General features: G+C 31.2%; 1 protein-coding gene across 2 annotated transcripts in view; it reads left to right on the top strand.

Annotated features, from left to right (window-relative positions):
• Positions 1–1,970: 1,970 nt before the first annotated feature.
• Positions 1,971–21,013, top strand: part of LOC107440290 (sodium/potassium/calcium exchanger 5) — a 34,145-nt gene continuing 15,102 nt past the window's right edge. The window contains exons 1-6 of one of the 2 annotated variants that reach the window (XM_043046590.2): positions 1,971–2,342; positions 6,958–7,164; positions 11,670–11,753; positions 14,553–14,659; positions 19,050–19,150; positions 19,338–19,428. In XM_043046590.2, the coding sequence (XP_042902524.1) occupies positions 2,231–2,342; positions 6,958–7,164; positions 11,670–11,753; positions 14,553–14,659; positions 19,050–19,150; positions 19,338–19,428 (702 nt within the window). In that variant the 5' untranslated portion in view covers positions 1,971–2,230. The remainder of the gene's footprint in view (positions 2,343–6,957; positions 7,165–11,669; positions 11,754–14,552; positions 14,660–19,049; positions 19,151–19,337; positions 19,429–21,013) is intronic. The other variant, XM_043046591.2, reaches the window with a different exon arrangement.

Below are 21,013 nucleotides of genomic sequence, written 5' to 3'. Positions count from 1 at the left end.
TGTATTTATTTTTCCTTTCGTTTGATTGCCTAAAGTAATAATTTAACTAGTGTTGAATAGTCAGTTATACTATAAGTATTTACTTATAATAATTTTGTATTTTTATTGAAATAAAAACTTAGTTTCCATGTATTTATTTAGATATATTTCTGATCCTATTTATAATAACTGTAGAAACTTAAAACATAGATCACATGCTACCATATTAGAGGCGCAAAGCTCTTGCCTTTTGAAGAGATTATATCTTTTCTTTATTTTGTTTTCCGGATTTTTTTAAAATAATAAATAATAAAAAATAAACTATAAATAAAATTTTATGTACCATATTTAATTTTTTAATACCATATTTTCTCAATTTTTTAACTTTATACATAATGCAATACTCGCGGTATGGATTGATAATTAATTATATTAATGAGTGGATTGACATTAAACTACTTAAGAGGTTGTATAAGATAATTCTGAAAGGTGACTACGCTGCTAGTATAAATTTAAAGAGGATATATGGGTGATTCTCACAAAATATGACAATTTAAAGTCTCCTGCTCCAAGATCTAATACTATACTACTAAAAGAACTTTTTTTTTTAATTTTAATAAATAGCATTGCTGTTAGTACTTTAAAACGGTCTTGTACTAGCTTTGGCTGTTTTATATAGTTAAAAAATTTAATTGAATTTGAAAATGTCATTTTCCTGGTATATCACAAACAATATTTTCAATAATAACTAGCTTCAAAGCATTCCATAAATTTTTCAATATCAAATTTTTTTTTTATCTCAGCCATTGTAAGCATTTCTGCAATATATGCGGAGGGTATTATTTACAAAAACTTTGTAGAAAATAATTTTTTCTTTCAATAATTTATTTGTTAAAAGAAAATCTGTCATTTTCCTGGCTACTTTTATTTAGTGATTTATAACCAAAATAGATAGCGCCAGCAATCAATATCTTATGTTATTAGATTGATTAGAATACCATCCTATCTGAACATGTTTTATTGCGTGTATAAAGTAACAACTTTCTGGTTCAAAAGCTATTTCAAAAAATTTTTCAATGTGAGCAGGTTTTTATGTTGTCTTCTTGAAATCATTAATAACATAAACTACATAGATCTACCTGAGTTATTTCATGAAATCCTGCTGTTTTCTACAGAATGTAAACATCTTAGGCCGAAATGATAAATAAAAGTAAAGTTAAATGCTATATAATGGCAAATTGTTATTATCCTGGCTGTCATTTTCCTGACTTATGAATACCAGGACATTGAAACAGTTACCAGAAATTTTTTTAGACAGTTGAATGTAAAGAGAAAAAGCAAATATTTACCTAATACCAAGCTTATGTAAGATTGTAATATGCTTGAATGCAATCAAAGTTTTTTCTTTTAATTTAATGATTGATTATTATACACAATTTTATTTTGTACATATCAGCAACAAAAACATTTTTAATTCTTTCTACAGTGGATAAAAGAATTAATTTAAGCAATTCACGGTCCATCTAACGTAAAGGCTTAGTTTGAGTTACTTACTATTAGCTTAAAATGACTGTGTGTTTTTTTTTTACTTCTAAACTAATATGTCATTTTCCTGGCATTCAAAATTTGGTGAATTTCTATTTTATTTTTTTTTCTCGAGCAAATGTCAATAAACTACACTGCTATCTGTAAGATACTCATAAATGTAACTAAATAAATATACAAAAAAAAAATTAGATTATTTTGATGACTTTAAATTTGAAGAAACTTTTTGTTCTGAATTGTCATGTTTTCAAAGAATCACCCATAAATACCCTCTCAATTTCTTCTGTTTTCTTTTTGTTTTTTTTAGTTCCCGGAAAACACTTCTATAATATTTATAGTATAAAGATAAATATATATTATGAAGAAGAATGAAGATAGTTTACATTCTTGCATACTGCTACACTAACGTCATATTAAATTCCGTTCACTCAATTATTTATTGATAATCACGTGAGACAGGAAGTTTTTCAGCGCAATGCCGAACATTTTGAGTTGAATCCAAAGGGCAACGATAAGATGTTGACGACCCAATATGTTTCCGTAACACCTGAATCAAAATAATGGAATAAACAAATAATCTAACAGGTTAATCATATTCGGAGTGTCAAAATATATCAGAACCTCTTTTTGATTTTATGACAAGATAGAAATGTGTGTTGTTTGCGGTCTTAAATTTTAATTCCTAACTTGATTTTAATTTTAACCAATGGGAAATCGATATTTGTATTTGTTTTTGTTCAGTTTGACAATAACTGTTACTTCTTGTAGTACAGTTCAAATTTATACGGAGGAGCAAGATGTTGGATACCTAAGAAAAGGTAAATACTGATTACCTATTACCTATTACCTCTTTACCTATTTATAAATGGAGATAAGCTATTCCAATTTACCTAACAATAGGTATAATTTTCTATTGTTTGGAAATCTATCTTATATAAAACATCTAATGCATGTTCACGATTAAAAAAAAAGATTAAATTTCCTTTTGCGTTTGTATCATGTGAATGAGCAGTCATAAGCATGAACGCTTAAACATGCATGTTTTCAAATGTTCCGAAGCAAGCCAAATTATAAGCTGTGCAAAAATGAAAGGTTGAAAAAGAACTATTCATAAATACAAACTTTTCTGCATTTTTGTTTTAATTATGTATTATAATTTATGCAGATTTAATAATATTTTATACCGATATTTAAACTTTTGTATTTTATAATTGATGCAAGAAAGATATGCGTTTTATCAACGAACGAAAGCAATTTCGGGGGACGGGGAGGACATCGAGCAAGGGGTAAACCACTTAGAATTATATGCAACACTAAAACGTATATACATAGTTAAAAAACCGATAAAATTTCTTTCTTGCGTTGAACTAAGAACACAAAGAAGTGAAACCTGAAATATCAAATGAGTGAGAAGTTATAATCCTGAATACTAAAATGCAAATGTTTACAAATTTCAGACTGAAAATTCTTTTCACGCGAGAGCAACGAAAAGGTGGAAAAAATATGAGCTATAAGCTAAGCAGATATAAAAGGTTAAAATCAAATTGTTTATATCAGCAAGCTGGTCTATATTTTTCTTGAATTATATTTATCAATTTGCGTACATAATTATTTATAGCTCTATTTCAGTTCCAACGAAGCCTTATAAATACCGTGGTGCGTTTTGATTGGTCATCTATGTATTTTCTTTCCTAATCTCTTCCTTTGGTTTTCATTCATTGAATGAGGTTGAGAAAGAATAAAAATGTCATGAGTTTATTTAATAATAAAGAACAAGTTATGTCTTTAATCACTAAAATTTATAGTTTGTGTGTATAAAATCGCGATCGCCTGAGCAATCGTAGCTAGTTCTAATTGTTAATGAATGCGTAAATGGCGTGTTGGCGAACGCAGCAAGTAGGAAACGAGTCGCTTAGTATTACATAAAACACATATGAGTAATCATGCATGCAGATTGCTAAAAAAAAACTGATATTTCTTTCTCGCGTTGACAACAAAGAACAATAACTTGGCAACCGAGATCTAAAATACATTCAATTGCTGAACAGAAACTTCACAGACTATTATTCATTCATACTGCACAGTTATAATAGTAATGACGAAAAATTATGATAGAAACACTAAATTACACTGCTCGACAATTGTGAAGGAACAACTGATTAATATAAAATAGCTCTTCCGGTACTCAATCCATGTCTGTAAAATAAACTGCAGAAGGTGATGCATAGCAGAGCCCATTATATGTATAAAAGGCAGTGCACACTAGATCTTCAGCAGAAATTTTGAGAAAAGTGTCATGATGACGTCAGAGCGGATCGTTTTCAGGAATTATCATTCATGTCAAAAAAATAAATTATATACAAAATTTAATTTAAACTTATATTGTCATCCAGCACAGAGCTCCAATTGAAATAGAAATTTTGAACTCATCGGCAAGTGGTCAAAATTTCAATTTACAATAAATTGCTTTTAAGAATAAAAGGGCAATAGACTCTTCTTTTGGAGCTAACGAAATGGTTAAAACCTTTATTATCGTTCAGCCTAAAGCTGTTATTAAAATGCGTGTGCTTTTTATCTAGACAAAAAAAAAATGATCAAAAATTTTAAATGACGATAAATTACCCTTTGGCACGTAGAAAATGGAAACAAATTCTACGTGCTGCTGTCAGAAAACATTCGAAATTTGTATTGTCTTTTGGCTAGAGCTCTGGATAAAATTCTAGTGCTCTAGCTAGCCGGAATAAAATTGATAAAGGTTGAATGGAAAAAGGTTGGGAATTCTAATTGACGATCCATTTCCTTTAATTATTTACTTCGGTCGGGAATTGAGAGAAACTTGCATTGCCGTAAAGCGCAGAGCTCCGACAAAGATTTGAATGCTCTTGCTCAGTGGTTACCAACTGGAGGCCAGCGGGCCCCATCCGGCCCGCGAACTAAATTACATAAGTTGTCATTTCTTTGTGGACTATTTTCGTAAAAACTCTATATGGGTTTAAAATACTTTTCTTTCGTTAAAAAAAAAAACATAATTTCTTCGTTTCTGTGAAATTTAACATACCAACGGTATAAAAAAAATTTTTTTTAGGTTTTGCATCCAAGAAAATATTTATTCAAATGCGAAAATAATCGTATATGTTGTTCATTTTTATTTCGTATTTTTCTTTTGTATTTTGTGAATATAATTTAGCATGTGCGAATCAGAAATTGTCTCGAAGAAATTCTCCGATTTAACTTTTTGAAACCACTCATTTTGGACGAAATTATTTACGTTTGCAAATTTTGTGGCCTGAATTTTTTAATATGCAATTAAATATTTTTAAAAATCTACTTCTTATTTTAATTTGCAATTTAATACACTCGTTTTGTACAACTTGATAAAAATCTGACAGTAATATTTAATGTTCCTTCAAACATAAAAGAGTCCTATAAAAATTTTGATATAACTGCGGCCCGCCATTTGACTGGTGTTTTTAACTGCCGCCCCCGGCCTCGTGTAAGTTGGAAACTCCTGCTCTAGCTAGTCATAAAGTAGTTGTAATTTCGATTGCAAGATTTTCCCTTCACCCACATGGAAGTGAATTATAGACGTACCAGGAGTAACAACCTTCAATTCGGTATGCTAAAACACTCATTACAGATTTACACATCATGTTAGGTGGCAATTGAGAGTATTGCATTAGCAAAACCAACTTTGATGCCAAAACAGCTTCTTTAGAAATTAAGATAAGAATTGTGTGAACAAATATAATAATTGCAAAATATCTGAATCAGGCATGATAAGACCTTTGAAGTACATGCGAACTCTTGAAATATTCTTCTTCCTTCTAGAGGCTTCCCAATAGAGACTTTCTCCTCCTTTTAGAATAAATCTTTTCTTATGGAAACCTATAAGTCAAAGAAATATTATCAACTGATTATCGCAAGGCAAACACAAACAATTTTGAAGTATCTAACGGTTGTTGCCCTAATGTAAAATCATTTTTTTTAGAGAAAATATATTTATTTAATACCTGCGACTTGGGACATGTGATAATTTGATGTATTCTAAATGATTTGTAACCCATTCGGTATTTGTAGTTATACCTTTATTTTTTGGATTAAAAAAAAAGCCAGCTTGAATAATTATGCGATATGTATTGTTCTTGAAAACTTATGAATATTTTTTTCTTCGTCTTGTTTTAAAAAATTACTTAAAAGAAAATAAATGATTTTTACTCCGTGGAACATTTATATATATATATATATNAATATATATATATATATATAGATAGATAGATAAAAAAAACGATTTATTATAATTAAGTCCGAATATCTACATTTAGTTGCGGCTTAGTCAATCTGTCAATTGAGATCGTCTCTATTCTTTTATAGTTCTTTTTGCTATTTGCTTTAATTTTTTTAAAAATATTTATTTGGTCAGTAAGCTCTGACTATTTTTTAAAAGATCAACTTCCACCTAAAGAACGTGAGTTTGTTTTAATACCTTGGATTCAAAGTCTTCTCTGTGATACTATAAATTATAAAACCACTTTCAATATTACAGGTATTTCATATTAATGTTTAGCAACCATTTTATTTAATGGCCTCCTGGTGTAATATGGCATAGCTGCCAACAACTACGAATTGTCCATAGTATTTCATTTTTAAATTTAAAATGACAATACGGGGGGTGGGATCGCCTGGTTGGCAGAATGCTGGACTCGTGAGAGCAGGAGTCCGAATTCAGCCAGCCGAAGACAGTAAATGGTGACTGGTGCACGTTAAATCTGTAGGGTCATTCACAAATTCCTCCATGTTCCCATAAAAAATCAATATCTCTGGGTGTACTGAACTGGAGATTGATCGTTTTCTGGTTCAGGTTAAAATTATGATCTGTGGATAAATGAATGTATGAATGGGTCCGCCCTATAAACGGAAGGGACGTAGGAGTGTTGCAGAAGTTGAACTCTGAACCATAGATGGCGCCACTGAAAAACAAGAACAATCATACCTAATTGCTTTAATGGCCTACGACAACAGCAAGAATAAACCTAAATTTAAAAATATTATTACAAATTTATGTTTGATACTAACGTTTTATTTAATCAAGAAAAAAGTTAGTAATGAAAATATGTTACAACCACTATTAGAGCTGTTGCATATGAACTTTTAAAATTTGTATGTAGTGGTATGGAAAAAAAGTTTGAAGGAATAAAAAAAAACGATACCTTAAAACATAACTATAACTACCACTAGAATAAATATTCGCAAAAAGCGTGGAAAGTTGGCAGCCCTGTCTGGCTAATATACAAAATTTTGGTTTTATGTATAATATAATAGAAATAAATTTGCTTAATTCAGCAGAATACATTTTTGATTTGAGCATTTTTAATGGTAGAGAACAGCTTAAATTATACAATAGTGGGTCATTTTAATTTATTTTTTGTCTTGCAGATAGAGTACTTCTTGAAGTATCCAATACAAGTTTGATACAATGTATCCCATCAGGAATCGATGCATTTCCGTCAGATTTTTTGACGCAAGAACAGAGATTGCATGGCGGAGTTGTAATTCACTTTTTGATCATGTTCTACATTTGCGCCATGATTGGCATAGTCTGCAAAGACTACTTCATACCATCTTTGGAAATCATTTCCGCTAGTAAGTAAAAAATAAACATGTTTCTGTTTGTAAATACATAGCAACCAACTTTAACCTTTTCAAGAAAGTTTTTTTTTCTTGTGCCAGTTTAATAATGCAGGCTTTTAATACAATCACTTATTATTCATCGCCTAATTACTTGTGTTTGACGCATTTTCATACCTGCCGATTTTTACTCTTTCCAAAAATGTATTTTCCAAGTGGTAGTAGAACAATTACTGAAAAAAAATCTTACTCTTTGACAGGGTTGAAATTCGTTACGGTAAAGACTATTATACTTTTATATAGTTGTGGTAACTATTTATATGTAGTAGGAACCGAACTCATTTATAAATATTATTGTAATCTAAAAGACTTGAAAAGAATAACCTGAGTTTCGCTACCACTTTAAAAATGAAAATAAGATTTTCTGAGAAAACTGGAAGAGCTGGCAGCTATGCACTAGGGGTCAGAGTCTTTCACAATATTATTTAATAAAAAAAGAATAAAATGATAGATAGTTTTCTTAAATCAAGGTGGTAGTTATTTATATAATAACTTTGAATTATTTATGAGCAAAATTATGAAACAACAATTTTGAATTATTTATGAGCAAAATTATCAGCAACAATTTTGAATTATTTATGAGCATGGTGGGCAACATAATTTTCATTCAAATTTGCTAAACTAGCAATCATACATTTATACATAAATTTTGCTACCATTAGACAAAAACTACTCACAAAGCAGAGCAAGTTGTCCGCTCTGTAAATACGTGAATAAGTGTAAAAGTATTCCATGTAACAGCAATGCACTAATAGTAATAATTAAGGAAAAATGTAATTAATAGTTCAAATGAAGACTTTTAATTGTTGATAGAAATAAGTATTTGCAAGACGATCTTTGAGCTTGGTTTAGGGCTGAAAGTTCCTTAAAATTAAAATAAATTTATGTAATTTTTTAATTTTTGATGNTGTAATTAATTGTTCAAATGAAAACTTTTAATTGTTGATAAAAATAAGTATTTGTAAGACGATCTTTGAGCTTGGTTTAGGGCTGAAAGTTCCTTAAAATTAAAATAAATTTATGTATTTTTTTTAATTTCTGATGTACCAACTTTAAACACAAGCTAAGTTTTATAATTCAAGGTACACAATAAAAATCATTAAAAAAAATTTAAGGGTGAGAAAATCATGTGTGCAGTGCATGGAAAAAAAGCGAATCACTCTGAATAACTTTTGATCAAATGATCAAATCTTCACTTACTAGGACTCAATCTGAATGGTTAAAGGGGGAGATTTCAAATTTACTATTTTATTAGTGCCTACGATATTTTAAATTGCGAAACCAGGCACAAAAACGTACTTTCTCTGAATAAGCATACCTAAGCGTTTTTCGATAAATTTGGATTTCTGACCCTAAAAATATACTTTAAAATCGATTTCTGAGGAACTATCCGACCGATTCTGCTAAATTTTGTATTTTGCCTTAGGAAATTATATTCTTTAAAATAATTTAAATTTTTTTATACTTTAGAATTCAAATTTTTTTTCACTGTAACTAAATAAAAAATAATAAATAATTATTCGAAATAATTTTTGCATGAACTTATCTTTAGATAAACAAATTTCATAATTGCGAGCAAACAGTTTTTCGATTTGCTTAAAAAATTCCCAAGGTATGGTGAATTACTCAACCTGGCGCAACTATCGTGATCATACTATCCAGATTGCGGGTACCTCCTATATTTTGAGAGTTAAAACTTCGTATCCGACGAAAAAAGATATGCTTATTTATTTGAAGAAAGTACATTTTTATGTCGGATTTCGTCACTTAAAATAGTATCATCTTCATTAAATAAATGCCATATTTTAGGTCGCCCCCCCCCTCCTACGCCATTAAGATTGTGTTCCAGATTAAAAGTTATTCAGAGTGATTCCTTAATTTATTTATTGCATTCTGCACATTTTGAATAACTTTAATTTTACTTTAACACGTTGAATGCCATGGGGTCACCGGTGACCTGCACTGAATTTGTTCGTAGCGCCACGGGGGTCATCGGTGACCGGTGAAGTCAAGATTTTTCGAAACACATAATTCGAGTAAATTTTTAATTTTTTATATTATTATCGTTACTAAAATGGTTTGAATAAATCAATGCAATATAGAACACACTGTTCGCTCATGTGCGACTGCCGCGCCACCCCTGTGTGAGAGACTTTTTTATATACCTTGAGAACTTCATAAATGGCGGACGTAGTCCGCGAGTATTTAAAATAAAGTGTTTACAGTCCACAAACCAGTATTGTTATTTACGAAAAATACATTTTGAGCTATCGATTAAAGTGACCAAAAACACACACAAAAATAGCTTTATTTATATACACAGAGATGCCAACTTGCTCCGGACAGCGAATAAATATTTTAAAGTGGTAGTTTATTAATTGTAATTCTTGGTTTAATAAATTCAATTTAGTGGATTTTTTCCACCACTATTTCTAAGTAATTCGTAGGCTCATATAACTCACCACTTTTTTCAGATATGTCATGCTATACCTTTTAAGAAAGCTGGCAAAATCTGTCTAATATTTGCAATTTAGTTTATAGTTATTTACCGTTTGGCCAGACGGGCAAGCCATGAAAAATTAACGTGGCATTCAACGTGTTAAAAAAATAGAAGCCCATGCAAGGTTTTCTCTTTAATATGGGCTCATGTTTGTGGGTGCAGTCTCTAGGAAAAATAACACCATATAAATTATAATAAAAATATTTTTTTTCTATTATAAGGTTTTTTTAAATTTAATTTGCAATTAATAATAACCATTAATTAAATAGTGAGTTATGTTCTCGCATTATTACGATAAATTTTATTTCAATGTGTTAATTCGGTGAGTGTATACCATGTTTCAATTTAGTAACTTTTCTAAATTCCGCCTTTCAATTACAATTATTAACTAATTATTAATTTAAATTAAAATAATTTTAATTAATTTGCTTCTGTTTCATGTTATATTTCAAAAATTTTGTGTTCAGGCTAAGATAGGGCTCATTCACAAATCCTGCAAAGGGGCTCACCTAAGTCTATGTACGCCTCTGGATGTGTTCGTGTTATTTTGTCACTCATCTGTACTTCTTAACTCGCTAATCTTTTTAGCAACCACTATTGCTACAGCAAGAAGAAACGCTAGTATATTTCTTCATTAATAATATAGTTTACGACCGCAGGTGCGAATAAGATGTCTGACTAAAATGTGAGTTTACCCGAGTGATTAAATTTAAGTTGAATTGTTAATTTTTTCGCAGGTGCACGAGAAAGTTCGGAAACAAAACTTCATCAACAGCGAATTTAGAAAGATTTTTTAACCCGAGTAAGGAAAATTAAAACAAATCAGACTGGTAATTTCAACTGAAACCTAATATTTTCAGGATAATAGTTAATAACACTGCATTACGAACCTTTCATAATTTAGAGTAATAATGAATGTTATTAAAAAATAGAAAATGGTAGAAAAATATGACATTTTTGGTCAGTTGCAATAATACAGTGTCAGTTATAATAGTTACACTGCAATAATTTTAATTATTAAAATGATTAACTTTAGTTTTAAAAACATAAAAGTGCGCTACAATTAAAATAAAATGAAAGCTGAAATTTGAATAACTCATTAGTTTTTTAAGGCAAGTGAGCCGCACCTCTTTGAATTTTGTGAAGACGTTGAGATTAAATTAGCAATTCATTCAACAACGAATTAGTCTACGTAGAAGACTTTTGAGGAAACTAACTAGTATTTGCATTGCATGGAAAAGAAAATCCCGAAAGCCCCAAACGGTTAGCCCAACGGCGAGGGGATTCAAACTCATGATCCGTCCACCACTCAGGATATTTTAAGTCCGCGCTATCGGACTAGCCGGGAGTAGAATTCCGACCAGTCACTGCTTGGATTCAAATCTGGATCAACCAATTAGGAGGTGAGTGCTCTATTTCCTGAACCATCGTGGCCAAGGCAGTGAATTTTATTTCAATTTATTTTATACCAGTCGTTGAACAGCCGATCCAATTCTGTGTTTATGACTATCAATGTTCAACTACGTAGCTTGTAATTTTTTTAACCTTATCCAGAAGACAAGAAAACTCCTGGACCAAGTATTGGGAGAAGCTAACCAGCATTCGTATTACATGGAAAGGAAAACCGAGAAAAACGCCCATGATTAGCCTGATTACAAGGGTACTCTAACCCATGATCCGTCTACCACTGAGGATATTTAGCGGAAGCACTGTGGTCAGTGTGAGCCGAGAGCCGGATTCGCTTAGGGATTCAAACCCGGGTCACCTCATTGGGAGGCAAGCCCTCAAGGCAATGAATTTAAAACAAATATGTAGCTGTGTCGGAATTAACAAAGTCAAAATGCATTTATTCTAAATATTACTGCATAACAGAAAGAAAAAATCACCTTTCACTATCAAGAATATATGCTTCAATCAACGGCAAAAGACTATTATAAAGCTAATTTTCTTTTTCTTCCAGGTATGCAATTACCTTCTGACATCGCTGGGGCAACATTCATGGCAATTGGAACTTCAGCTCCAGAACTATTTTCTTCCATAACAGGTAATAAATAATGATTCAGTTAATTAGTATTATCTTGAAGAAAGACTTTTGAGACCAATGTAATATAATATTTATACCGGTTGTCCCAAAAATAGCAGACGATTTGAAAAATTAAAAACAAGAAAATAATATAATTGTACGGTTTGGAGCTTTCTACTTTAAAAAACAGGTTTTATTCTCACAGACTTTCGAAATTAATTACAAAGCTCGTCATAATTCGTCAAATAAAAGCAGGCTGTTTTTGGCCATGTTGTCTTTCAAAAGGACTTGGTATAAACTCCCGTCTGTGTAGGAACGGCGCTAACTTTTCAGAGCAAGTTTTGCATTTACTCTTATAAAGTCTAAAAATATAAGAAAGATAATTGGTTTGCAAAAGCATGAATAAAAGTAAAAATATTAAAAACTAACACGCTGGCAAAAGCATAAATAAAATAAACACATAAAAAGATAAATTTAAATAATAAAAGCAGACGATAAAATTAGAACACCAGAAAGTTGTTGATTTTTTTAGAATTAGTTTTGTGTGGAATTTGAGTTTACATATATCCCGTTACGGGCACTTTATCTAGTTGTTTTATAATATTTTATCTATCCCGCTGCGGGTGAGTTTCCTTATATCCCGTTACGGGTTTTTCTTGCTGTTTTATGATCTTTTCACTATCCCGTTACGGGTAATTCATATTTGTTATTGTTCGTGTTGTTTGTAAATAAAAGTTTTTTATAAAAAAACTGAACAGTTCTTTAATATAGCTTGATACGCTACACGTTCAAAAATCGTATAAAATGTCTTTATATTTTGAGAACTGGATGTTTCAAGACGAAGAAGATCACGAAAGCCCCCACATGTGACCAATGACCTCTGCGCCAGCTGCTCGTTTATAAACGAAATGGCGTATTACAGTTGAGCTAAGTTTCTTATTTACATAAATTAGAATGTTAATTAACGTTATGTTAATTAAATACTGTGCCATATAGCACATCGAATTTGTTGAAATATAATCCTTTCTCGTCAATATCTATTTCTTAACTTAGAATTATTGTTTGTTTATGCATTTTATTGTAAGCGCGATACATTTTTGTTTTGTATGCCTAGCAAATTCGATGCATAATTAGTTTGCTTATGTTCTACATAGTTTCGTGGCTGTATTTATGTTAAGTAAGAAATATATAGTGAAATAATTTAAATCTTTGCGAAGGAATCTTTCTTGAAAGAATACAGAATGTGTCACTAAGGGGAATTGATACTTGACGGGCTTGACTTACTAGATATAGAATGGAAAGAGGAGTTGCCAACGCAAGCAAATGTCACATTTCAACAGCCAATCAGGATCGAGATACTCACACTACGTCGCTTGCGGATTTCATATTACTTAGTTTTTCAAAATTGTGATTTGTACTTACTACTTTACATCAAGCTATACACGAAAAAATGGTTACTTTTTGACGAAAATAATTTCAAGAAGAAATTTCTGTTTAAAATAAAGTAATAGCCTTTTTATCTTAAAAAAAAGCTAAGAAGCTTAATAAACCATTGGTATTGGTTTATTCAACCCTTTCGTATCTAAAACGGTTTCTTTAAAAAAGATTTAAAAAATGGTAACAAAATTGTTTTATTTTTAGTATTTATTTTTCAGATACAAAATAACACAGTGCAGAAAAAGAAAGCACTAGCAGGTCATTTACGGATTAAATATTTATTGACTCTTAAAAATAGGAACAAAACGAGCTGAATATAGTCATCATGTCAACATTTAAACCTAAACTTGGACATTGTCTCTGTATAAGGGGTATGATGGTTTAATCTCTGTACATGCGAATGACTTTTCATTATGATATTTAGTAATACAATTTTTTCACTAACCACATAAGAACAACTCTGATTTTTAAATTTAAAACTTTAACTGAAACACTTGTGATCATAAACACTCAATTTTTAAAAAAAAAAAAAAAAAAGCTCTCAAATGTACTACTGCTAATTACAAAAAAAAAATCTTTGATGCTAAAACTCTCTAAGAAATTTTAAAAACTAGACCCCTAGCTCACTTTTTCACTAGTGTAGTCATTACCTCAAATAAATTTTTAAGTGAATCTTACTCTCATTAATAGATTTGTCAAAAAACGGCTTGACCCAGGGACAAATAACTTCACTATATTATCACCACACTCCCATGGCGCTGCAATAAATTTTAATTGTTAATTTTACAGGAGCTGCAGTAGCGGCACAATAACCAATTATTTTCTTGCATCCATTTTATAGTTTTGTAAGCTATTCTTTTCTCTTAATTTCTTCTTTTAATACATGATTAAAACTTCTAGAAGACTATGTACCACATGATCGAGAGGTAAAAGGCCAACAAGGCCTCGAGCAACCTCGACTCTGACTATAACTATTTCACTACCGTTTGACCGAAATGCCAATTTACTACGCTTTGTGAAAAATTTCTTCTAGTGATAGCTAAGTTTTATGTCTTAATGTGTGATTCTTTGTTTGAATATTTTATTTTAAGTTATTTTCCACACATGCCATGTAAATGTTTCAAAAGCTTATAGGAAATGCCATTTTGTTACAGCTCTCATACAGCGAAGGCCTTTAAAATCTTGATAAAATTACCCAAAGTTCTAAAAACTTTAATTTTTAATTGCTTGTCAATATTTAACGAAAAGCAAAACAGTTGGCAGCCTTGACGTTACAAAATTCTAAAAAAAAACTTAGGTTTTTGATGCTTGAATTTAATTGGTTATAACTGTTTGTATAAATAAAAATTGTAGTTAATGCCATTTAATTGTTGATATTTTCAGGTTCATTTATAACAGAAGGTGATATAGGTGTTGGAACTATAGTCGGTTCAGCTGTTTTTAATATCGTAGGAGTTTCAGGAATCGTTGGAATAGCAATATGGAGTCAGGTAAAATAGAAAAAAGCATTTACTCCTATCTTTATTTTCATATATCCGTATGAGTTTCTCGGTGGAACAAATTTTTTGTTGCATTTATACAAATACTTGATACTACCTAATTCAGGTGTGGGGATTTCAAATCCGAAATTAGTTTTGTACCGAAAGCTAAAGAATTTTTTTCAAAGCGGCATTTTTAGTTCAGTTTATTATTATTATTATTCTACAAATGAAAAAAATAATTTACGGTTGTAAGTACATATATGTACACTTGAATGCTTTTTGAAAAATGATATTTAACAAAAAAACATATAACCTTAATTTATCGCAAAATAAACTGAAATGTATTATCGCCTTCTTTATACCACTCCCTGCTTAACAAAGAAGTAGGGACGCTTAGTATTCACTCGAGGGAATTATATCCTGGTTCGGGCAATGCTTAATCGATAGTCGATGTTCCAAATCGGTGATATAAAAAAGTCTAAGAACCGTGAAAAAAATCTTATACAACAAAAACAAATTATACGAATTATACCAATGTTTTTAACTTTCTCTGATTATTTTGGTGATTAATATAATGAATTTTAAAAAAAGTGAAATAAATAATGTTTTTTTACTTGACTTACATTTAAATTTACTCTAATAAGTTATTTCAAGCTTCATTTATTGGGCTATGGTGGTCCAGGGCCTCGTCTCCCAATGAAGTGATGAGTTCAAATCCCAGTATCGGCTGGTCGATACGATTCCGCACCCAGCTCTCACCAACCAGACCACAGTGCAGACATAAAGTATCCTCAGTGGTAGATAGATCATGGGTTAGAGTCCCCTTTCCGTCAGTTTTACGTGGTTTTCCTCACCATGTAGCGCAAAGGCGGGTTAGTTCCATCAAAAAGTCCTCCAAAAAGCAAGTTTTTCCCAATACTTAAACCAGGAGTTCCCTTGCCTTTTGGATTGGGTTCAGAATTGCAAGGCCACAGAGTTGAACATTAGTAGTCGTAAACTCAAAATTGGATTACCTGTTCAACGACGATTATAAAATCTCCACTTATTCTGATTATCTGATAAACTGAATTGATGAATCTGATTACAATTATTGAAGCTAATAGAAATTACCTATTAACCACAAAACTTTCAGTTCTATAATTTTTATAAAAAAAGAATTTAAAAAGAAAAAATAAAAAGAGCGAAAAATGGTAACTCAATTATATAATTTTTCACATTTTAAATTTATATCGTTGAAAGAAAACAATTTATGCTTACCTATATAACTATTTCTATGTATTTATATTTTGATCTGATACTATGCATTCGTGAAATTTTTAAAACTAAAGCTGTCAGCTATAGTAACAGTAAAACAGTATCAACTTAACTTGAGCGCTAATTCTTTATTACTTTTCTTTTAAAGAAAGATACTTTTTACATCAAATATTGCGCTTACGCAATGTCAGGGTGGAATGCATTTAAAAAAAATGCATTTAAGGAAGAAAAAGAAGGGAAAATATATATGGTACTTAGAGATATAGAGATTTTCGTAAACTATTTAGATAAAAGTTATTTCTTGAAAATCCTAAAAATAGCATTTTAAGACGCTTGATATACCTAAAAAAGTTCAAAAATTCTTTTTAAGTTTAAAACGCTATGCGAAGTTTTTTCGACTATTATTAAATAAAACAGAAAAAAGGAATAGATAATTTTAAAAAATTATTTTTTGCATGGAATTATCTTTTAATAAAATCTTTTCATAATTGAGTAAAAATTTTTTTTAAAAAGTCTTAAAAAGTTCTACGATATAGCAATATACGCAAAAAGTGAAATTAATATGAAAAGACACAAGCGTTCGACTGTTCCAGTCTAAACTATAAGGACAGTTTTTCTAGATTGCGGTTACGACTTCACCCAAGAGGGGTAAGTATTTTAATGATAAAGAATTTAAATCCTTCTAAAAAAATTCAACCGAAATTCCGACCAACACGTCATTAAAACGAATCTGATCGAATCGGTTGTCTAAAGTTTATATTTTTCATGGAATTATCTTGGGATAAAATAATTTTATAACTGCGTGCAAAAGTTTTTCAATTAGCTTAAAAAGTCCTCACAATATGTTTTACAATAAGTTCTCACGATTGGCCAGCCAGAATCACACCACACGTACGTGGTTGTCCCATTGCTGTCAATTAATCAAAGTACCCAAAGAAATAATAGCGGTATTTATAATGACCGGGCAATGTGAGAAATAATTCAAATTTATCAAATTGTCCAATTTTAATGGTCATTATTCATAATAACTAAGCATTATGAATACTGACCTAGTTCCGCAGTGGACTGATCATTAAGACACGGTTCCCAGCAGATCACCGAAGTCAAGCATCACTGGCTACGGTCAGTGTGTGGGTGGGTGACCACTTGGATCAGTCTGCGTAGGGACCGAGGGTGTGCGGTATTGGTCCTCATTAAACTGTGCTACCGTAAAGTGCTCGACTTCGCGCGCAGGTCGTCGGGCTACCGAAGCGGGGGTGCCATCCCCTCCGCAGAGGATCAAAATTGTGATGGCATGTCTTCGGATCATCCTCCGGGATGTTTCCCAGACCGTCGCCAATAGCCCATTGTACAGCTCTAGTGCGACGTAAATTAACAACAACACGATACACCAAAAATAAAATTAGCATTTAGGGGTCCAAACTTTGGACCACTCACCTAGCCAGACTACGGTGACCGTATTTCCTAGATTGCGTTATCTCCCATATTTTGGGAGTCAGAAACACGAATCTGTCGGGAAAATGTATGTTTCTTCGGTGAAAGTACGTTTTGGTGTCTGATTTCGTAACTCAAAATGTTACATGTTCTAATTGATTAACATATTTAAGGTTAGACCTTCCAACCATTAAGACTGAGTCTTATTACGTAAAAATCCGATCACTATATCAAAAGTTATTCAAGGCGTTTACTTTCTATTGTTGCGCATTGTACATTCTGCATATTTGCGGAAATTTATTTTAAAAAAACGAAGCAGCAAAAAGATAGAGTAAAATACATACAAGAGTACGACAAAAATGTAGTGACACTTTTATACTAGATCTTTGTAAACAATCTTTCTTTTTTCAGAAAATATTTCCTATAGTAAAACTGTTGGGACAGTTATAAAGATCATGTTCGAAGCTTTTAGAAATGGTGTCTTTTTTACCCATGCAAAACTTGCATCGGCCAAAATGACGGTAGGAAGTTAAGAGCGTCCTTCCTTTCCAAATACCATTAAAAAAGCAAAGCATTGCAGTTTTAATACAGTGAAACCTCTAAGGAGCGACCGTTCCACAGTAAAATGGTCGTTAATGGAGGTGGGTCGTTCTTAGATTACTCCATTGACTTCAAAATTGTTATCGAAGGTACGTAAGTTTTCGCTAACGCTTTTAATTTTAGTCAGTGTCATTTTCTTGGTACACCACTTCTGTTGGTGTCATGAAAAGACGCATCGATGAGTAAAATTTTGCGTCTATAAAAATGATCTCAACTGATATAATTATGTGTGAAAACAAATGTACCAGTTATTAATGATAGAACTATTTTAAATGAATGAACAATTATGCTTTTTGTTTAAGTTTGCGTTTAATTTTGTGTCACAAAAATTATATAGCTTTAAAATATGAGAAAATGTTTATTTCTTTTTTCAAAAAAAACTTTTTTTTCTTCTAATTTAACTTTTAACTTTAGAAGTAAATCATTGATATAGCATCGTCTTTAGTCTGCAACAGGAGGTTGTATCGTCAAAAAGAGCTCTCTAAATAAGAGCCTCACTCAAATATTTTGAATTAATTTTAATCTACTTATTTGTTTTGCAACCATTTTTTGTTTTGATATTTTTTCGTGTTTTCTTAATTAACTTTTTCCGCATTTTGTGCACATATTTTCCCGGTCACTGGGAGAGGTGTTACTGGTCTATTCTAAAGGTTTTCTTCAACACAAAGTCTATGGAAAATATTCCGTGCCTCCCGTAAAAGCGGTCGTAAATAGAGGTGGTAGCTACATCGAGGTTGTCTTTCCTGCTAGAAGTTTCACTGTATTACAACCTTACAAAAATGGTTTCAAAATTGCTGGTATTAAAGCTTGGAAAAAGTTATTAACTTCCTCCCCTCATCTGATCGAACCGAGCTTTAAATAGGTAAAAACGACATAATTTCTAAAAGTTTCAATCATGACCATTCAAATTGTGCCTACAGTTTTGCCATCAACAAAAACATTTTTGCTGCTGAAAAAAAAGATTATTCACAAAGAGTTAGCATACGAGAAGCGTTTCCATATTTTGGTTTTTCTGTAATTAGGTAACGAAATAGTTTGACTTTTTTTTTTCTTTCTGTCCTATTTTTCTCCTGTTTGTTAATTCAATTAAATAAAAATTTTGCTTTTATAGGTTCTTGATATAGACTGGTATCCAATAGCGAGAGATTGTTCAGTTTATGCAGTGACTGTTATAACTCTTATCTGGATCATCGAAGACAACATTGTTCAATGGTAATGTATAAAAAGCTTCAACTAGTCTTTTTATGTTATTCCTTTATCTAAATCTCTTTCTTAATTTATTATGAACGCACTCTCTCTCACACTTGAAGTGAATTGAGCTAAAATTGAATTTTTTCATTTGTTACTTTTTCAACAATTTATTAACTTTAAGTTTTAATTGAATCGCGTGTTTTCTTAGGTGGGAATCTCTTGTGCTGCTTTTCATATTTTTCGCGTATCTCATCATTATGGGCTTCAATAGAAAGGTAGAGAAAGCTTCTCGGAATATGGTAACTAAAATCTTTCAATTTCTCTTCAACTTGAGTTTAATTTAATCTTTTGAAGAATTTGTTTTGAAACAGAGAAGTGAAAAAAAGAAGATTTTTATCGTTTTGAGCAGATAAAACTTTGTGGAGAAATTTCTTCGAATTTCTCATGAAATATTCTACAAACATGTAGCATATTTGTGGGTAACCAAAACAATGACTCATTTTTTTCCTCTCAAATCTCAGTGAGCTACCGCCGAAGTGGCATTAACTGATTCGTCAGATTTTTGAGACACAGGGGGGAATGTGTGAAATTGGAGTAGAATTGGGGGGGGGGGNGGTTGGGGGGATTGCCAAGCACCAAATAGTAACCTCATGAGTGGGAAAGCAGTCTGTTGAACATATGATGAAATCTTTAGGAAATTAAACATAATTGAAATTAAAGTAGATTAGAGTATAATAATATTTACAAGGGTCAGAATGATATTAAAATTTAAGCTGATGTAATAAAATAGAAAATAAGAGAGAAAATCTATGCAACCAATTACATATTTACACGATATTGACAAAAAACTGTCAATGACAAAGAAAATGTTATATAAGCTATAGTTCGTCAATTACCTTGTCGGTGACTCATTTATAGTGGTCCCTAGGGGTCCTAGTAGTACCACTCGTTTCTGAGTTGCCCATCGCACTTAAGTTACCAATTTATCGTTCTCACGACTATGACTCATTTCGATTCGAAACTCTCCACTGTGTGCTCTGAATTTTTAGTTGAACTCAGTACACAACCTGATTATTCATTCTCCTGTTCAAAAATCAATTTTCCATCTCTCATTAAACCTGCCAACTCTTACATTCATAAAAGTGTTTTCCTAGTAATAGTAAAGTGTCAATTGCAGTGACATTATAAAAAGACATTCATATGACTTTTGTATGTCTACTGACAATGTTTATTGTTTTAGAAGACTATGGAACACTTAGCATCCCTGTATATAAGTACTTTTAAACTCCCGTGACAGAATCGCGGTGTCACGGCGACAGTGTCACACAACGTTACAGAGTTCTTGCAGAAAGATTTTCCTTTAGGGAAGTAAAAATTTTGAGTTTTCTTCTCAGAAATAAATAACGCTGATTAAACACAAGTTTAAATTTTGAAATACCATTGAAGTCTCACAAATGTATCCGTATTTTAGTTACATTTAAAAATTTGAGAAGTACAAAATTTTATAGTACAAAAATTTTACCTTATTGTTGAGGAATTTTGAACGAACGTGAATTCACACTTGATCAAGATAGAGATTTTTAAACCTCATAAAATATAAGAAACCATGCTTACTTTAATTAACTACGAAATAATAGAGGGGGGCGCAATGAAAGCGTCGGTTTATATTATATTTTTTCCACAAAATATAAATAGTATAACGGTTATAGTTTTGAATAGTTTACACTAAAAAAAGCAAACATGTAACTACCAGTTCTGTATCTTTTCCATGTAAGTATCATTCTCTAACTGTTGAATATCTCGTAACTTTTATAATAGAAAAGCGATTTTACTTACTATGATACAGTAATATATATATATATACAGACAGCTGGAAAAAAGTCC

The sequence above is a fragment of the Parasteatoda tepidariorum genome, chromosome 3 (genome assembly GCF_043381705.1).
Source record: "Parasteatoda tepidariorum isolate YZ-2023 chromosome 3, CAS_Ptep_4.0, whole genome shotgun sequence".
Classification (NCBI taxonomy): domain Eukaryota; kingdom Metazoa; phylum Arthropoda; class Arachnida; order Araneae; family Theridiidae; genus Parasteatoda; species Parasteatoda tepidariorum.
The sequence above is the reverse complement of the archived record's forward strand: the minus strand, read 5'-3'. Positions and strand labels throughout refer to the sequence as shown.